The sequence below is a fragment of the Bos indicus x Bos taurus genome, chromosome 3 (genome assembly GCF_003369695.1).
Source record: "Bos indicus x Bos taurus breed Angus x Brahman F1 hybrid chromosome 3, Bos_hybrid_MaternalHap_v2.0, whole genome shotgun sequence".
In the NCBI taxonomy this organism is placed as follows: domain Eukaryota; kingdom Metazoa; phylum Chordata; class Mammalia; order Artiodactyla; family Bovidae; genus Bos; species Bos indicus x Bos taurus.
Window position 1 is genome coordinate 60,013,430 of NC_040078.1, and position 20,893 is coordinate 60,034,322.

At 37.1% G+C, this 20,893-nt stretch overlaps 1 protein-coding gene across 8 annotated transcripts in view; it reads right to left on the bottom strand.

Annotated features, from left to right (window-relative positions):
• Nucleotides 1-1,012: 1,012 nt before the first annotated feature.
• The window catches only part of PRKACB (protein kinase cAMP-activated catalytic subunit beta), a 143,676-nt gene continuing 123,795 nt past the window's right edge, over nucleotides 1,013-20,893 (bottom strand). For all 8 annotated transcript variants that reach the window (XM_027536722.1, XM_027536719.1, XM_027536723.1 and 5 more), the window contains 2 exons: nucleotides 15,643-15,807; nucleotides 1,013-4,267 (listed from right to left, as the gene is read on the bottom strand). In XM_027536722.1, coding sequence (XP_027392523.1) covers nucleotides 4,142-4,267; nucleotides 15,643-15,807 — 291 coding nt within the window. In that variant the 3' untranslated portion in view covers nucleotides 1,013-4,141. The remainder of the gene's footprint in view (nucleotides 4,268-15,642; nucleotides 15,808-20,893) is intronic.

Genomic DNA, 20,893 nt, shown 5'->3' on the forward strand with positions numbered 1-20,893 from the left:
TTCTTGGAGGCTAGAAGTCCAAGACCAAGGTGTCAGCAGGGTTGGCTTCTTTTGAGGCCTTTCTCTTTGGCTTGTAGATGGTCCTCTTCCTCTTATGGTCTCACATGGTCTTCCCTCAGTTTGTGTGTTCTCTGTCCTAATCTCCTTTCATAAAGACACAGTCTTATTGCATTAGGGCCCAACCATATGACCTAATTGTACCTTAATTATCCCTTTAAAGGGCCTACCTTCAAATACGATATTCTGAGGTACTGTGGGTTAGGACTTCAACATAGGAATTCTGGTAGGACACAATTCAACCCTTATCAGAAGGCATATAGAAAATGTTCAGCAAAGCTAAACTGAAGGTATTTAACGTCATATCCAATATTTGTAAGAGAAAAGTTGAGGGAATTTCAAATGATGATAGTTCTGGAGTGAAGATATGCCCAGATCTTTAGAACCAGTTACATACAGAAATGAAGAAACGAGAATTTACACAAGCTTAACAATGATAAAATGAAGCAGTCACTGGCTATACAATGCATCAATGTTTATAAACGTTTGTAGTAACAAAAAATAGTAAGTTATTAATTACCTAAAAAGGTATTTCTTGAGGTAAATGACAACTGTAGTAATACACATTAATTAATCTGGCTGAAACCAGAAGAGGTAATGGTGAAGCTCAAAAACACCTCTAAAGGAAAAAAATATATAAATTCATAGTTCATTATTACCAAGTAAGGGTGAGGGCTTTTCTAGTGTTAATCTTTAGAATATGAATATTTTCAACATTATTTTATGAGTAATATAGACTAACAGTATTAGGAAAAAGGAGAAACACTTTAGAGACTATGGAATAAGTCTAGTAGTTTCTCAGTGAACACCCAGTTAGAATAGGCTAGTGGCCATTTGACCCTTTATTGCTCTGTTCTCACCCAAATACATAAGAACTAGGAATCCATAAGCATCTGAAGTATACACAGAAAATAAATCAGGAAATAAGGGTACTAAATAGAATCCAAGACTCAAATTGTTCTATCCTTTTAAGATACTTTAATTTTGCAGTTATTAATTAAAAAACACAGTTGTTTTCAGCATTTCCTAGCTACAGGAGTGCATAGGAAATTCCATTCTAAATAAAGAAGTAATTAATGAAATAACAACACACCTTAACATTTTACATTGATAGGTTACAGTTTACAAGGTGCTTTCACATACATTATTTCATTTGATTCTTCAACAAGCAGAAAAAACAGTAGGAAAGAAAAATGATTTTTTTAGGTTTACAATGAGTATTTTCAGGCCAATGGGCACTCACCACAGGAACATATCAGAACAAGACAGCAATGCCCACAAGCCACAATATCATTTTGGTAGGTTGACAGTTTGATATCAATTGGATAATTAGCATCAGTGAAGGAGGAAGGAATCAGAACAGACACGAGGTTCTCATGATATTCAAAGAACTGTAAGAACACTGCAAGAATTAAGGAGAAGAAAGATGCCCTAGAATATCAGCTTACTGAGACTTACTTCAAAGCATGTTATCCCCTCAGAATGTCAAAAATCATCAAACATGGGGAAGTTAGAAGGGACCTTAGAAACTGCCTAATGGAACGCGTCCATTTCACAGATAAGAGAACTGAGGCCAAGATCACTGCTGACAGTGACAGACAAGGCTCGACACTCAGATGCCTTGACTTTCAGTCTATGGCTCCTTTCCTGACAATGTCATCTCCTTACTATGTCTTCTGTTTCAAATAATGTAATCTGAGATTAAATACTGATTCATTCCACTTATTTCTTATTCAAGTTTTTATCTTATTTTTGGCTAAATTGTGGCTGAAACTGGGAGTTTTATATAATTCTAAGATATTCTAATTCAGTGTATTTGGGTGGTTGGAAACAGACTCCCTTGATGGATTTGGACAAAGCTTGCTCATATCTTTCAAATGGAAGTTCAATGGAATGGCTAACTAGCCCTCAAAACCAATGCATGCCTACGGGTCATCCACCCAGGCAGATTTTATAGCAAATTTGTGCCAGGTAACAGTAATTCAATGATTTTCTTTTTGTTTTTTTAAGAATTCACAGAAATCTTTTTAATTACTGAAAACTAAAAATGTAATAATCAAATTGTCACCCCATGATTTACTAAAATTATGTAATAATTTTACAATAATATACAACATAGGTACCATAGCATTTATAGCATACATATTGAATACATGATCAGCATGTTCTTGGGTCTAAATGAAATACAAAAAACCTAAATTATTTTATACAAATGATGTTTTAGATTTATTAACATGATATTTATTACATAAAATTTGCTACAGCAAAGTATTTCATATTTTCCTTGCACATTTTAAATATAAGTGGGCCAACAAATCAGCATCAGCTTTAGGTGACATGACCATGCAGAAACACTCGACAGCCAAAGACGTACAGACTGATGCAGAGAACATCTCAGACACATTTCTTCAGCATCTTCAAAGGGTTTACAAAGGTGTGGTACACATGAAAAGAAGTAGAATCGGTGACCTACCTGCCCCGATAATGAAGCAGAGTGTTTATATACATTAAGATCAATCTGATTAAACACAACCCATCTTATATGCATGTAAATTGATCATAAAAATGAACACAGTTTATTTTCAACTATTTTGGTGTGTTGTTTTAAGATAGGTCACTGACACACAGAGATAAAACCAGACAGGAAATTTAAAAGCAAAGAAAAAAAAAATTTTAAAAATTGAGTTAAGCCATGGATTCTCAACAAACAGTGAACGAAATGGGCAAAAATGCTTGAAATTTCCACATGATAGCAATGTTATTAAGTCAGCTGGCAAAAAAATATTCATAAAAAAACAAATACTAAAATTGTATTTGCATGATCATAATTCCATTTACTGAAAGAAGCTAGAAATTATGACATATCTAAAAATACCACACCTCAAAATTAAAATACAATTGTGGCAGTTTTGTCCCCTTTCCTCACTGCCGAGGCACAGGACGAAAGCTGAAGTTGCAGCAGCGCCTCTATCTCAGGCTGACACATACAGTACACCAGCATAATCACCTGGCAACAAATTTTGTTCTTAACTGTGACAAAGCAAAGCAAAGCAAAGCAAAACAAACAAAATACCTCTAAACAAAAGTGCCTCTGTATCATTTACAAGAATCCAGCCATTTGTTTGGCTTAGATGAGTATTTGTTCACATCAATGTTCTTTTTAGTTCATTTCTCTTCCTTTAAAAAGTTTACAATGGGGACTTTTTGAGAAACTTAAAAATTTGTCACTTTCATTAGTCATGTTCTATTAAAATACTGTCTAAAATCCTTATGGAAAGTTAAAGTTTATAAATCTTAGACCTCTTCTCTTGATACCTACATAAGTGCTGGTACCAAGTGAGAGAATCTGGATGATTATGATCCATGTTATTAGTTTTTCCTGCAAATGAGACTGTCACACTGCACAGGTTGGTCACGTATTTACTCAAGGAGAGGATGACAGAAAAGGCAGTGAAGTGACACAGAGCTTCTGATCTGTATGAATCCAAACTGCTGGGTCTAGCTACTCTGCATTAGTGAGTTCTAGGAAAGTTAATGTTTTATTTGTGTAAATATCCTTGGTGAAAAGACATTCTATCTTTAAAAACTGTCCAGCGTTTTGGCAAAAACTGAGTATGAGCTATTCAAAGTAAAAATAATTATTAGAAAGCATATCCTCAAGCAACTGACCAACACAAATATTGGTTAAGAGTTACTAAAAGCAACATTTATCCTTCCCTTCCAAGTCACATAGCCATAACACTGCCCATTTGAAACACCAAGAAAATAAAATGAGCACTATTTGCAGAAAAATTAATGGAAATGAAACAGGACGGAATGGATGTGGAAGAAGAGAAGAATGACGAACCAAAGGGAAGCAGGAGAGTGTCTAGTTCTGTGTTATGGCACAGACAATGCTTGCTTAGCGGTGCCTTGTTACAGAGGTGGATGCAGAGTGCACACACGGATGACGGGAATAGAGACCTCACTCAGTCGCTGGAATGAAGGAACTCGGTAACTGCTTTGACAAGGAGGGTCTCGGCTCTACCTTATCTCTTAACAGAGTGCAAAGACTGAGTGTGAGCTCCGATGTCATCTTGTTGCTCTAAAATTCACAAAATTCTTTCCCACATTTTTCTGTTATAGAGACACGGATATCTTCTTCTTCATAGTCATCAAAGTTGCTGGTATCTCCAGAGCCTCTGAACTTTGGTATGAATGGAGCTTCAACCTATAATTGAGAAACAGAGAAAAGAAGAGTGATACTATGATTTATTATAAGAAATACATATATATATTTGGTCTTAGTGTCAGTTCTTGGCACAAGCTCCTAAAGCCTTTGGATCTCCTGAGTTGAGCATGGCAAAGGTGTCTTTTTTTATGTTAATGAGGTGTCTTTGGGAAAGCCTATAGGTAACTTAAGTAGGGTGGCTGGTTGCCAGGGTACCCAACACTGTGATTAGAAGGTTGGAACTTTCAGTTTACTACCTGACCTGGGGAAGGAGTACATCAAGGTTGTATATTGTCACCCTATTTATTTAACTTATATGCAGAGTACATCATGCAAAATGCCATGCTGGATGAAGCACAAGCTAGAATCAAGATTGCTGGGAGAAATATCAACAACCTCAGATATGCAGATGACACAACCGTTATGGCAGAAAGTGAAGAGGAACTAAAGAGCCTCTTGATGAAGATGAAAGAGGAGAGTGAAAAAGCTGGCTTAAACTCAACATTCAGAAAACTAAGATCATGGTATCTGGTCCCATCACTTCATGGCAAGTAGATGGGGGAAACAATGGAAACAGTGACAGACTTTATTTTCTTGGGCTCCAAAATCACTGTGGACGGTGACTGCAACCATGAAATTAAAAGACGCTTGCTCCTTGGAAGAAAAGCTATGACAAACCTGGATAGCGTATGAAAAAGCAGACATTACTTTGATGACATAGGTCCATCTAGTCAAAGCTATGGTTTTTCCAGCAGTCATGTATTGATGTGAGAGCTGGACCATAAAGAAGGCTGAGTGCTGAAGAATTGATTCTTTCAAACTGGGGTGCTGGAGAAGGCTCTTGAGAGTCCCTTGGACAGCAAGGAAATCAAACCAGTTAATCCTAGAGGAAATCAGTCCTGAATATTCATTGGAAGGACTGATGCTGAAGCTGAAGCTCCAATACTTTGGCTACCTGATGCGAAGAGCCAACTCATTGGAAAAGACCTTGATGATGGGAAAAACTGAAGGCAGGAGGTGAAGGGGATGACAGATGATGAGATGGTTGGATGGCTTTACCAACTCAATGGACAGTAATTTGAGCAAACTCCGGGAGATAGTGAAGGACAGGGAAGCCTGGCGTGTTGCAGCCCTTGGGGTCGTAAAGAGTTGGTTGGACAGGACTGAGTGACTAAAACCACAACCTGATCTGAGGGAAGAGGGACTGGAGATTGAGTTCAATTAGACTCTCCTGGTGGCTCAGTGGTAAACAATTTGTCTGCCAATACATGAGACACAGGAGACACCAGTTCAATCCCTGGGTTGAAAGGATCCACTAGAGGAGGAAATGGCAACCCATTCCAGTGTTCTTGCCTGGGAAATCCCATGGACAGAGGAGTCTGGAGGACTGTAGTCCTTGGGGTAGCAAAGAGTCAGACATGACTGAGCAACTGAACACTCACACCAAAGGGCAGTAATTGAGTCAATCATGCCTATATAATGAGGTCTTCATGAAACCCCAAAAGGAAAGCGTTTGGATTTTGGAGAGCTTCTGGGGTGGTGAACCAGTGGGGACTTGGGGAGAATGGCATTCCTGGACAGAGCACGAAACTAGGATCCCCTTTCTACACACCTTGTCCTAGGCCTCTCTCCCATCTGGCTATTATTGAGTTACACCGTTTATAATAAACTGGTCACCCAGTAAACAACTTTTCTCAGTTCTGTGAGCCAGTTTAGCAAATTAATTGAACCCCAAGGTTTTGGGGGAATCTTGATCTATAGCTTGTTAGTTAGAAGCACAAACTGGACTTGCAGTTGGTATCTCCAGACAGGAAGTGTCAGAAGTGTTAGTTGCTTGGTTGCATGGAAAAACAGGAAAAAGAAAGGCCTGAGAATTTCCAAACACTAAGGAAAATAAATTCTTATTATTACTAATGCAGTGGCAATCTTTAAATGCCTTTAAGTCCCTAAATGATAAGAACATTAAAAGAAGAAACTAACTATAGGTTTGCTGTTAATCTTAACATTTTCATTCAAAATATGGTACAGGCCAACAAACTTGAGATTTCTAGGATAATTCACTGCTGCCATCAAAATGCTGGTACTTAAGGTTACAGAGGATGAGATGGTTGGATGGCATCACCGACTTGATGGATGTGAGTTTGAGCAAGCTCTGGGAGTTGGTGATGGACAGGGAGGCCTGGCATATTGTGGTTCATGGGGTCACAAAGAGTTGGACACAACTGAGCAACTGAACCGAATTGAAAGTTACAGAACTCTAGTTTTCCTTTATCAGTTTCTTATTTCTGAAGTCTATTTTTCTATCCTCCTTTCCTTAATTCCTTCCTGTTTATTTTTTTTTTATTCCCAAGATTATTTTGTTTAAAATATCTGGCTATCAAACTTTCTGGGAAATTTGAAAAAAAAGTCTTTTAGAATTACAAAAGTGTTAAATTCTGAACATTTTTCTCTTTGGATCCTAAAAATAAAATGTCTTTCCATTATTTAAAATAAGTCTTTATAAAGATTATGTTGTGTGTTAAATATGTCTGAGGAAAAGATTTTAAAAGCTGAAAAAATAACATCACAGTTTACACAGCATCTATAATGTTTATAAATAATTATATGCATGTGGTTTCATTTCTTTCTCAAAATAACACCATGAGAGAGGCAGGGCAGGTAGCCTTATTCCCATTTTACAGATTATAAAACAGAAAGTTGATCAAGTTCATATGACTAGTAAGTAGCTAAAGTAGGTTTCAAATTCATAAGTCTTCACTTTTAGTCCAGAGCTGTTTCTAATATTTATACCAGTGATTTTCAATGAGTTTTGATTAATATGCCTTTACATCTTTTACCTGATTTGCCTCTTGAGAAATCTGTATGCAGGTCAGGAAGCAACAGTTAGAACTGGACATGGAACAACAGACTGGTTCCAAATAGGAAAAGGAGTACATCAAGGCTGTATATTGTCACCCTGCTTATTTAACTTATATGCAGAGTACATCATGAGAAACACTGGACTGGAAGAAGCACAAGCTGGAATCAAGATTGCCGGGAGAAATATCAGTAACCTCAGATATGCAGATGACACCACCCTTATGGCAGAAAGTGAAGAGGAACTCAAAAGCCTCTTGATGAAAGTGAAAGAGGAGAGTGAAAAAGTTGGCTTAAAGCTCAACATTCAGAAAATGAAGATCATGGCATCTGGTCCCACCACTTCATGGGAAATAGATGTGGAAACGGTGGAAACAGTGTCAGACTTTATTTTTTTGGGCTCCAAAATCACTGTGGACGGTGACTGCAGCCATGAAATTAAAAGATGCTTACTCCTTGGAAGGAAAGTTATGACCAACCTAGATAGCATATTCAAAAGCAGAGACATTACTTTGCCAACAGAGGTTCGTCTAGTCAAGGCTATGGTTTTTCCTGTGGTCATGTATGGATGTGAGAGTTGGACTGTGAAGAAGGCTGAGTGCCGAAGAATTGATGCTTTTGAACTGTGGTGTTGGAGAAGACTCTTGAGAGCCCCTTGGACTGCAAGGAGATCCAGCCCGTCCATTCTGAAGGAGATCAGCCCTGGGATTTCTTTGGAAGGAATGATGCTAAAGCTTAAACTCCAGTACTCTGGCCACCTCATGCGAAGAGTTGACTCATTGGAAAAGACTCTGATGCTGGGAGGGATTGGGGGCAGGAGGAGAAGGGGACAACAGAGGATGAGATGGCTGGATGGCATCACTGACTCGATGGACGTGAGTCTGGGTGAACTCCGGGAGTTGGTGATGGACAGGGAGGCCTGGCGTGCTGCGATTCATGGGGTCACAAAGAGGTGGACATGACTGAGCAACTGAACTGAACATCTTTGAGTATATATCACCAATAAATATACAGTTTTTTATTTATAAATAATTTACACACATGGCTAAATTATTACAAGATACACACAAACAAGACATCTAAAAAAATAAGGTAAAAAATAAGTAGGAATGGGAAGTCTAACTGGTTGCCTTGTGTGCCCTGTATGGGGGCCTGCAGGTCTGCACCACACAGAAGAATGAGCTAAGCAGACAGTCGCTTCATGTCTAGCCAGGCAGTAATTTAGGATCACACCTACTGAGACAATCATCTCTAGAAAATGACTGTACAGTATGAGCTGTCCAGGCCATTTTCTTCCATTTCTGTCTTTCTGCCAGATGACTTTGACTATTTGTTGTTCATGAGCACTTGGTCAAAGTCTACAGACTATGAAAACTATTCAAATTTACTATTATTTTTGTACTTATCTACATACTTATCACTGACATGATACTAAAACAAATGGCTATTTTAAAGTACTGAATTATTTCTATTTGTAAATTATTCAGAGATTCCCAAGTTCATTTCTGTTAATCATCAAGATTTACTATTAATCAATTTGCCCAATACAATAACAAGTTATACTGTGCTACTTCTCAGCAGATAGGCTGTTTAACCTAGATTCATCATTTGGATGAGCAGTAGCAGTTCTACCCCTTTTAAGAGTAATTGTTTAAAATACACGGTATGTATAGAATAGTAAATATTGGCTAAGTAACAGAAATGTTTATTTCTAAATATAAGTTTTAAAATAGTCAAAATACATCATAAATTTTTAGAATATTAATAAGGACAAACCTCAAGGAAATTTAATTAATTCATCTAAATATAGCATTAATAATACTATAACATAAAGATAATATAGCGATAATTACAAAGGTATATAAATGAGTTTATAGGAAAATATAAAATTCTAAAATTAACTCAATAAGAGGCAAAATTTGAAGAGGCCAATATCCACAGAATTAATTTGTTTTCATTTCCAAGGTATAAATATAATTCCTATCTTTCTTAAATTTCCCAAAGGAAGATGGAAAATTTCCAACTTAATTTTATGAATCTATATAATTTCAACTCCAGAAAAACAAAAACTATAGGTTGATAAAATTTAAGACTACGGAAGTAAAAATCCTAAATAAAGCTTTAGCAAATTAATTTCAGGCAGATATTAAGATAATAATACCCTATGATTAAAGGATATTCATTTCAGGAATGTTAGGATATCTCACTAATATAACTCTTTATACTAACATGTCAAAGAAGATAAAATACAATATACTGGCACTCAAGGATATTTCCTTAACCTGATCAAGAATACTTATCCAAGACAAATGGCTAATATCATATCTGGTGGTAAAGCATAAAAAGCATTCCCATTCAAAAGAGAACAAGATAAGACTGTTCAACAGGCCCACTATTTTGAAATATTGTTCTAGACATTCTAGCATATAACAAAATGGAAATAAAAGATATTAAAAAGAAGACAAATGACACCTCTACCCACTGTGATGATCTTCCAGTAAAATCTAAGGAAATCAATAACAGAATTTACTTAGTAAGGTGGCCAATCATAATAAACATAGAAATGTTTTCTCCCCCATACTCTTAATGGGAAAGAAACATACTCACAGTAACAACCAAAATATAAATTTAAGGAAAAACTTTGAGAAAGAAATTGGACTTGTATGAAGTAAGAGGTTTCTAAAACCTTACCAAATAACAGAAAATGTTTGAATAACTGCAAAATATAATATGTTCATTATGAAGAATTTTTAAGATTTTGGTTTTCTTCTAATTAATACACGTAATCCCAATTAAGATCCCCCAATACAAAATAAATCTTTGGGAAGACCAACAAAACAAAGGAATTACTGCTTATTGGGTACAGAGTTTCAGTTCTGCAGGAGGACGTTCTGGAGATGGATGGCAGTGATGGTGGCACAATAGTATGAATGTACTTAATGTCCCTGAACAGAACACTTACATTTGGTTAGCATATTGAATGTTATGTTATGTGTACTTTACTACAATAAAACTGGAGAAAACTGAAATATGTATTTTTCATAAATATTTATAAAAATTCCACATATTAAATATATAAGTATCTTGAAAATTGAAAAAAATCACATTATAAACCTACATAAAATGATGTGGTGGTTCCCTGATGGCTCAATGAGTAAAGCATCTTCCTGCAATGCAAGAGCTGCAGGAGACTCAGGTTTGATCCCTGGGTAGGGAAGATCCCCTGGAGGTGGGAATGGCAATCCACTCCAGTGTGCCTAAAAAGTCCCATGGACAGAGGAGCTTAGCAGGCTACATAGTTCACGGGGTTGCAAAGAGTTGGACATGACTATGTATGCATGCACAGTCTGAAGTTGAGGGGAAAGTGAAGGCCTGAAGGATGCAGATTTACTATTGAAGGTGGTTACTAAAGTCATGGGAATGGACTGTAGTGAGGAAAAGTACAGAAATAAAAGGAAGAAATATGCCAACTGTTGACAGTGGTACTGTCTGAATGATGGAATTATGATGATTTAAAATCTATTTACTTAACAAATTACCTCATGACAACTGTATGAAACACACCTCAACCAGCAAGAAAAATAGAGCCAATCTATTTACTTTTTCTCTCCAAACTACCTTCTTTTGCATTCTCTACTTTAACCTAAATGTTGAGGATGAGAAATCTGATGCTTTAAAGTAGTTAAGTAATTTCCTTGAGCTCTCACTCCTAATGGTTGGCTGATTTGGGATTCAAATCAATGTCTACATAACCCCAGAGTTCACGCTCACACTTTACTGCCTTCTGAGGCAGTCTGAAAAGGCAAAATGATAGGATACTGAAAGAGGAACGCCCCAGGTCGGTAGGTGCCCAATATGCTACTGGAGATCAGTGGAGAAATAACTCCAGAAAGACTGAAGGGATGGAGCCAAAGCAAAAACAATACCCAGTTGTGGATGTGACTGGTGATAGAAGCAAGGTCCGATGCTGTAAAGAATAATGTTGCATAGGAACCCGGAATGTTAGGTCCATGAATCAAGGCAAATTGGAAGTGGTCAAACAGGAGATGGCAAGAGTGAATGTCACATTCTAGGAATCAGCAAACTAAAATGGACTGCAATGGGTGAATTTAACTCAGATGATCATTACATCTACTACTGCAGGAATCCCTTAGAAGAAATGGAGTAGCCATCATGGTCAACAAAAGAGTCTGAAATACAGTACTTGGATGCAATCTCAAAAATGACAGAATGATCTCTGTTCGTTTCCAAGGCAAACCATTCAATATCACAGTAATCCAAGTCTATGCCCTAACCAGTAACGCTGAAGAAGCTGAAGTTGAACGGTTCTATGAAGACCTACAAGAACTTTAAGAACTAACACCCAAAAAAGATGTCCTTTTCATTATAGGGGACTGGAACGCAAAAGTAGGAAGTCAAGAAAAACCTGGGGTAACAGGCAAATTTGGCCTTGGAATACGGAATGAAGCAGGGCAAAGGCTAATAGAGTTTTGCGAAGAGAACACATTGGTCATAGCAAACACCCTCTTCCAACAACACAAGAGAAGACTCTACACATGGACATCACCAGATGGTCAACACCAAAATCAGACTGATTATATTCTTTGCAGCCAAAGATGGAGAAGCTCTATACAGTCAGCAAAAACAAGACCGGGAGCTGACTGTGGCTCAGATGATGAACTCCTTATTGCCAAATTCAGACTTAAATGGAAGAAAGTAGAGAAAACCACTAGACCATTCAGACATGACCTAAATCATCCCTTATGATTATACAGTGGAAGTTAGAAATAGATTTAAGGGACTAGATCTGATAGATAGAGTGCCTGATGAACTATGGACTGAGGTTTGGAGACAGGGATCAAGACCATCCCCATGGAAAAGAAATGCAAAAAAGCAAAATGGCCGTCTGGGCAGGCCTTACAAATAGCTGTGAAAAGAAGAGAAACGAAAAGCAAAAGAGAAAAGGAAAGATATAAACATCTGAATGCAGAGTTCCAAAGAATAGCAAGAGGAGATAAGAAAGCCTTCCTCAGTGATCAATGCAAAGAAATAGAGGAAAACAACAGAATGGGAAAGACTAGAGATCTCTTCAAGAAAATTAGAGATACCAAGGGAACATTTCATGCAAAGATGGGCTCGATAAAGGACAGAAATGGTATGGACCTAACAGAAGCAGAAGATATTAAGAAGAGGTGGCAAGAATACACAGAAGAACTGTACAAAAAAAGATCTTCACAACCAAGATAATCACGATGGTGTGATCACTCACCTAGAGCCAGACATCCTGGAATGTGCAGTCAGGTGGGCCTTATGAAGCATCACTAGGAACAAAGCTAGTGGAGGTGATGGAATTCCAGTTGAGCTATTTCAAATCCTGAAAGATGATCCTGTGAAAATGCTGCACTCAATGTGCAAGCAAATTTGGAAAACTCAGCAGTGGCCACAGGACTGGAAAAGGTCAGTTTTCATTCCAATCCCAAAGAAAGGCAATGCCAAAGAATGCTCAAACTACCGCACAATTGCACTCATCTCACACGCTAGTAAAATAATGCTCAAAATTCTCCAAGCCAGGCTTCAGCAATATGTGAATCGTGAACTTCCGGATGTTCAAGGTGGTTTTAGAAAAGGCAGAGGAACCAGAGATCAAATGGCCAACATCCGCTGGATCACTGAAAAAGCAAGAGAGTTCCAGAAAAACATCTATTTCTACTTTTATTGACTATGCCAAAGCCTTTGACTGTGTGGATCACAATAAACGGTGGAAAATTCTGAAAGAGATGGGAATACCAGACCACCTGACCTGCCTCTTGAGAAACCTGTGTGCAGGTCAGGAAGCAACAGTTAGAACTGGACATGGAACAACAGACTGGTTTCAAATAGGAAAAGGAGTACATTAAGGCTGTATATTGTCACCCTGCTTATTTATATGCAAAGTACATCATGAGAAACGCTGGGCTGGATGAAGCACAAGCTGGAATCAAGACTGCCAGGAGAAATCTCAATAATCTCAGATATGCAGATGACACCACCCTTATGGCAGAAAGTGAAGAACTAAAGAGCCTCTTGATGAAAGTGAAGGAGGAGAGTGAAAAAGTTGACTTAAAGTTCAACATTCAGAAAACGAAGATCCCATCACTTCCGGTCCCATCACTTCATGGCAAATAGATGGGGAAAAAGTGGAAATTGTGGCTTACTTTATTTTTTTAAGCTCCAAAATTACTGCAGATGGTGACTGCAGCCATGAAATTAAAAGACACTTACTTCTTGGAAGGAAAAGTTATGACCAACCTAGACAGCATATTAAAAAGCAGAGACATTACTTTGCCAACAAAGGTTCATCTAGTCAAGGCTATGGTTTTTCCAGTAGTCATGTATGGATGTGAGAGTTGGACTGTGAAGAAAGCTGAGCGCCGAAGATTTGATGTTTTTGAACTGTGGTGTTGAGAAGACTCTTAGGAGTCCCTTGGACTGCAAGGAGTCCAACCAGTCCAACCTAAAGGAAATCAGTCCTGGGTGTTCATTGGAAGGACTGATGTTGAAGCTGAAACTCCAATACTTTGGCCACCTGATGCGAAGAGTTGACTCATTTGAAAAGACCCTGATGCTGGGAGGGATTCGGGGCAAGAGGAGAAGGGGACGACAGAGGATGAGATGGCTGGATGGCATTACCGACTCGATGGACATGAGTTGGGTAAACTCTGGGAGTTGGTGCTGGACAAGGAGGCCTGGCATACTGTGGTTCATGGGGTCGCAAACAGTTGGACACGACCGAGTGAACTGAACTGAACTGAACTGAAAGGACTAATGTGGTCCTGGAATTGGGAATTTGAAGAATCCAGAATTAAATATGTTGTTATTTAGTTGCTAAGTCCAGTCCAACTCTTTGCAAATCCAAGGAATGTAGCCCCCCAAGGTCCTTGGGATTTCCCAGGCAAGAATACTGAAGTGAGCTGCCATTTTCTTCTCCAGGGGTTGTTCCCGAGCCAGGGATTAAACCTGTGTCTTCTGTATTGACAGGTGGATTCTTTTACCACTGAGCCACCAGGGAAGCTAATATAGATGTTATTTAACAGCTCAAACAATTTAAAGCATTTAACCTTTCTAAGCTGATTTTCTTATCAGTTAATTGGGAAAAATGGCATCACCTATCCCATATAATTACTTCAAAGATTAAAATGAGACATTACAGTGTTGCTTTTATAAATTTTAGGGCACTACATTGGTGCTGGCAAATTTAGGGAAAATATGATATGTTTGTTTATTTCTGGAGGAGGAAATGGCAACCCACTCCAGTATCCTTGCCTGGAAAATCCCATGGAGAGAGGAGACTGGAGTCCATGAGGTGGTAAAGAGCTAGACATGACAGCATGAAAGCACATTATTTATTCACTACATCTAAAATCTATTTTAAGTTGCTCTGGACTTTGTTCTTGACTATATAACACATTCAGTTGAGATAATAATGCTAACAGCAATGTTTAATGAATTTAATGGTTAAGAGATTATCTGAATCCCTCTTTGAGATACAAAGGCTGTACTGCACTCACATTGCTTTGGTCTTGCTATGTTTTTTATTTACTGAATTAAAATTTTTTTAAGTGTTAAAAAAATCTTTTATAAGAATATAAATTAGAAAAATGACTATTTACAATTAGAGCATTTACATTTTTTTTCCCAAGGAAATTCACTCATATGGCTTGCTTCATGGCATTATTAGATATGGCAAATTTCAGAGACATTAGATGTTTTGCTTTTATAGGAAAAGAAAAAGAAAAAATTAACATATTCAAGATGAAAACACTTCATTCATATAAATTATCTTTAACTGGGCATTTAAGAAGGAAAAGGAGAGATAAAGGTAATTCAGCATAACAAAAGGTTTCTTAAATGTCTCAATTTATCCCAAAGGTAAAGTAATGATGATTGAAAAATATCTTAATGAATCCAACAATTAAATGTTATTAAATCTGGCTGTGTACTTCTGGGTAGGTGGATATATTTGTTTACATATTGTCTTACTACTGTGACTTTACATCAGCTTTGAAGTGCAGATTATTAGGACACTAATATGTACTTGCCATGGCATATGAAAAGTAAAAGGTATGGGTAGGAAAAATTTGACAAGGAAAATATTTCCAAATGATCATACAGACTATACACTTTCCCTTCTATCAAGGAGAAAACTCATTTAAGTTGTGAGCTCTAAGGTTCTTTGTGGTTTAGTTGCTAAGTCATATCTGACTCTTTTGCAACCCCAATGGACTGTACTTGGCCAATCTCCTTTATCCATGGGATTTCCCAGGCAAGAACATTGGAGTGGACTGTCTCCTGCATTAGCAGGCATATTCTTTACCACCGAGCCACCAAGGAAGTCCTATAAAAGTTCTTTAAGTCCTACATAAGATTAATTCAAAAGGTAAAAAATATTAAAACTTTGTGCTAAGTTGAAGATACCTCTACTACATATAATTTAAGTAGTAACTTAAAAAGCTTTTAAATTAAAGAAAGAACAGGCTCACCTTTCTCTGGTAAATAGCAATCCAGTCTGTTGTGGCAAACCACTTGTGAGTTTTTATGTCACTCACACCATTCTTTAGATTTCCAAACCGCTTTGTTAAGTCTACCTGCAGCAGGTTCCTTAGAAGGTCCTTGAGATCTGAACTGAAGTGAGAAGGGAATCGAACCTGCAAAACAGACCATGTGGTAAGACACGCATTCTAAGATTCAAGATACTTCTGAAAGGTATTTTTTTTAATGTGATAGATCATTATATAAACAAAAATATGTAGTGATGACTTTCAAATACTTTTAACTACATACTTCAGTCTCCATAGTAGTCCTTAAAAAAGGTAATTATTTAAGTGAATGAATTAAAACTGTTCTTTTAAGATCTTGCTTTGTTCATAAACTTTGGAGCTACTGTTGATGTGGCAAAGAATGGGACATGACTGAGTGACTTTTACCTTCACTCCAGAAAAATGGACCCCTCTTCAGAAAAATGTGCATAATTACAGAACTTTTCCAGAAATGTCAGAAGGTTTACCCATCTTCAAGAGAGACCCCTTGGATCCCATATTATAAACTTTTGTCTTAGAAACAAATTTAAACTTGTAATTTAAATAGAAAAAGCAGCATATGAAAGATATCAGTATGCACATTTTTTAAAGAGATGATCAAAAAAGCAGTCTAAAAATGATGATAAAAACCCACACTGCCTTTCATAGCATAGGAAACCACTTTTCTTTCACTAGTGGGTGACTTTTAAGCATAATTCTGCTATTATGCAATAGTACAAAAATGATTTAGGTTGGTTTAAAAGCAGTTTCCACTTTCTATATTGTGAAGATTTTATAATTAGTTGATTGGCCTCCAGCCTTAAAAACAAAGAAAAAAACTCCAAATAAGTGAAGATGTTATAAATCAGGTAATCAATAAAATAAAGTGCCAGTCATTGGAGACCTAGGCCTACTTTCTGTTTTGTTTAAACACTCTTCTCCTCTAACTCTCTATTCCGACCTAACTCCCAGTTCTCACCCTATTATTAATATGAGTACTGAAAAATTAAAATGGGTACTATTAAGGGATGATTTTAGAATGAATAGCTATACCTATGCCTCCTTACTATTTTCTTTCATTATTACCTTTTCTCCATTGTCCTATGGATCTGTGTTCACTCATTTCCACTGCTCTTTTCCCCATCAAACACACACATATGTATGCATATAGCTACATGTGTGTGAGCACGTGCACTTTCATTTTAATCCCATTTTCCTGTTGTGTGCCCAATTTCATGCTCCCACCTTCACTAAACACAAACACCATTGTCTGGATTATCAGGGCCTTAACTTCAAACTGACCATAAATTTTGAAGAAATGCTTTAAAGGGTTAATAGATACATTTCTGAACCTGCATTCTTTCTTTGGTTCTCTACAAGTGCCAGCAGCCCCTATAACGTGCACTGTGTATCATGACATTACCTCAGGTGATCTTCACCATGCACTCACTCATTTAACTATGCTGCAGTATTCGCGCATGTATGTCTCACCCAGCCTGTGAACTTCCGGAGGGAAGATACTGTGTCATTTTTGTGTTTGTAGTTCCAGGATTTATTAGATCACTTTAAATAAGACAGTTCACCCATCTGACAATAGTGTATTGAGTACCTACTATGTGCTAGGTACTATTCTAGGTGCTGGATGCACAACAGTGAACGAAAACAAGTCTCTGATTTCTTGGCACTTATATCCTAATCCAATATGACATTCTTGATGAATACAGTATTACCTATATTCTATTAATAAATACAGAGAGACTAAGATTCAGAGATATTATATGCCTTACCCAATCATCACACCAGAAAGCAGCAGAACTAGACTAGAAACGTAGTCTTACAAATCCCAGCTCCATGCATTTTACTCTTTATTACACTCCAAATGTATAGAACTTCTTACTTTATTATATTCTGACTTTGAAAAAGTTCAATGTGCTCGACACAGATTCTCACGTTCTCAAAACAGAAGTTAAAAGAGGATGCAGAGCTAGAAATTTATGGCAACACTAGGTTCATCATCATAGTCTTCTGACTGCCACTCACAGCTATTCTGTAAACAAACGTTTCTCAAAGTGTGGTTCCAGGGATCACTTTCATCTACTAGGAAGCAGAAGATAACAATGCAGATTCCTGGGGCTTACTTCAAAGGTGATAATGGTACTGGCCTGAAAATCTGAGCTTCTGTCTCTAAACAATTCATCTATATGTGAAAGCTTGGGAAACACTATTTGCAATGCTATTTACTACATTAAGGAGAAGTTTTTGTTTTTTTTTCTGCTAGTGACAGATTAAAAAACAATTTTAGTATAAATAATAAACTAAAATCACCATCATAACAGAGGAAAACTAGTACTTGTGTCAAGTAACCAAAGACTATTTGAAAGTTGAAGGTTTGGCATCAACTCATAGTAGTGACTAAAAAACCTCATTTTTGCAAAGCTTGTATTAGTACAGATTATAAGAGGTTATATGTTAAAAAAAAAAAAAAAGACATGTGAACTACCACCCTCTCTAGTTCCTACTTTTGACACAATGGCTTATTAGAAGTTGGGCACTGTGCCAAACACTTTACATGCACTGGCTCATAAAATCCAAACTATAACATCTAAGTATGATTGCCCTCATTTTATACCTGATGTAATTAAGACCTACAGGGATTAAGCAATTTGCTCAAGATTACAGAGCTAGTAAGTGGCAGAGCTATAATAGCAAACCAGGACTCTGACTTAAGGGTATATACTTTAACTTCAGGTTACTGTCAGGAACCTTATAGAAGACTGAAATTTTATCTTAAAAAATATCTGCACATTTCTTTATCCTACTTGGAGTAAAAACTAGAGAATACAAGGTATTCAAAGACACCCCATCCACTTGAAAAATACCACAATTATTTATAAAATGATTATATTCTACTTTTGTTTAGATTCTTAAGAAATACCTTATTTGAAGTAGACATCTTCATTTAGAATAGAGGTTTCATGAACTGTTCAATGTAATGTGTCAGTTATTCTCCCCTTCATGATGTTCAGAATGGTAGATAGTGATGTACTACAAATAAATCTTTTGAATTCAGGTAATATGCAATGAAGTGAAAAAAGAATACAGACACCTAAATAAAACAGTTCCTTACTTGGAATGCAAATACAGTGATGGTTCTGAATTAGTTAATGAGTATGTTTATTCGTTTAATCCTCAGAACAGTGTTTCTCAAGTGGGAAGTAGTGGTAGGGGGTTGTGATGATAGATATTAGAATCATTTGGGAAACTGAAATTCTATACGCGTCCTCCTCACTTCCACATCACACCTTCTTTTCCCCCAGAGATTATGATAGGTAGCCCACACTCCCACAGTAAGCCATATTAATGATGGGTATCTGTCATATCCTTTACATGAGTTTGGGTAGGCTCTGGGAGTTGGTGATAGACAGGGAGGCCTGGCATGCTGCGGTTCATGGGGTCGCAAAGAGTCGTACACGACTGAGAGACTGAACTGAACTGAACTGACTGATGTTTTAAATGGAAGAATTTTATTTATAGTATGTTAACCTGGAAACACCAAAGACTTCTATAATGAGAAAAATGATGAACTCTTCCTTCAAAACTGTATCAAATTCTGATATGCATTGTTTCTTTGCTGCTGCTGCTGCTGCTGCTGCTATGTCGCTTTAGTCGTGTCTGACTCTGTGCAACTCCAAAGACGGCAGCCCACCAGGCTCCCCCGTCCCTGGGATTCTCCAGGGAAGAACACTGGAGTGGGTTGCCATTTTCTTCTCCAATGCGCGAAAGTGAAAAGTGAAAGTGAAGTCGCTCAGTCGTGTCTGACTCTTAGCAACCCCATGGACTGCAGCCCACCATGCTCCTCCACCCATGGGATTTTCCAGGCAAGAGTACTGGAGTGGGATGCCATTGCCTTCTCTGATTGTTTCTTTAACTATTATCAATTCTAACATATGTAGATATAGAAAGTAAAATCAGAATTCTAGAATACTGCAGCTAGAGGGAGTTTAATTTAGTCTAAAGCTTCATTTTAAAGATAAGGAAACTTTTTTTTTTTTTCCGTTTTACTCACAGAGGGAATTTACTCAATTGCTGTCAGTCATTAGTAGCTTGAGGGCAAGGGCTTTGCTTTGTCTGGAAATCACAGATCAAACCCAATAATATTTCAGCCCACAGAATCCATCAACTTGAAAACTATATTTACAAGTTGTTTCAGTAACTCATCTTTTTTGTTAAACACTTTTAGGATATCATCAGGTGTTTTACATTAGGATTTTTTGTGTGTGTGTGTGCTATGATTATGGGATTTTATTTCTTTTTTTTTTAATTTTATTTTGTTTTTAAACTTTATATAATTGTATTAGTTTTGCCAAATATCAAAATGGAAACTTTTTTTTAAAAGAAATAAAAATAAGGAACCTGAGCTCCAGTGAGACTATCAACTCAGTTTCATTGTTGGGAAAATAACTTGATTCTCTTGACTCCTACATCTTTCTTCAGGCCAGGATAGCACAAAATATGTGATAGGGCAAAAAATGTGAAAGCAGCTGTAAAGAGCTAGATTTGGAAAAGAGACAGTTTAACCCCATTAAACCGGTGGATCTAAGTGGTAAGGTTATTGGAAACTGGGATCATTTAACATAAAAGAGGGCTTTGTGCAGTATGTGCTCCCTAAAGTGTTTACTGGATGTTTATCCTCTAATATTTCCTGCTTAGGATTCTTTTTCAACCTTTAGAGACCAAGTTATTTCTGAGTTTCCTAATGATATATTCTTAAGAATAAATCTACTTCTGTAGTGAGGTACACACACATAAGCTTTCAATATATGATGTGCATGAAAATCATCTGAAATAATTTAAAAAATATACATATAATTGGAATATACAGAAGACCAACTGAACTGGTATCTCTGAGAGTGGGCATCTATTTCATGAAAGCTTCATGAAGGCAGAGGCTGCAACTGATTTGCTATATCTAGCACTGCTCATATACTATGAGCTTAATAAATATCTAACAAATGCATGGACTTAAATTCAATAAACACTGATTCAATACCATCTATATGCTAGGCACAGATGTGCTTGGGGTATAGTAGAAAAACCAAAGTAAGACAAAGATTCCTGCCTCCACAGTGTTCACTTCTAGTGAAAAAGAAACTTAGCAACAAACATGACCTTCTAAAAATGCTGTCATCCATCATTCCTGGCAAAACCTTTCTTT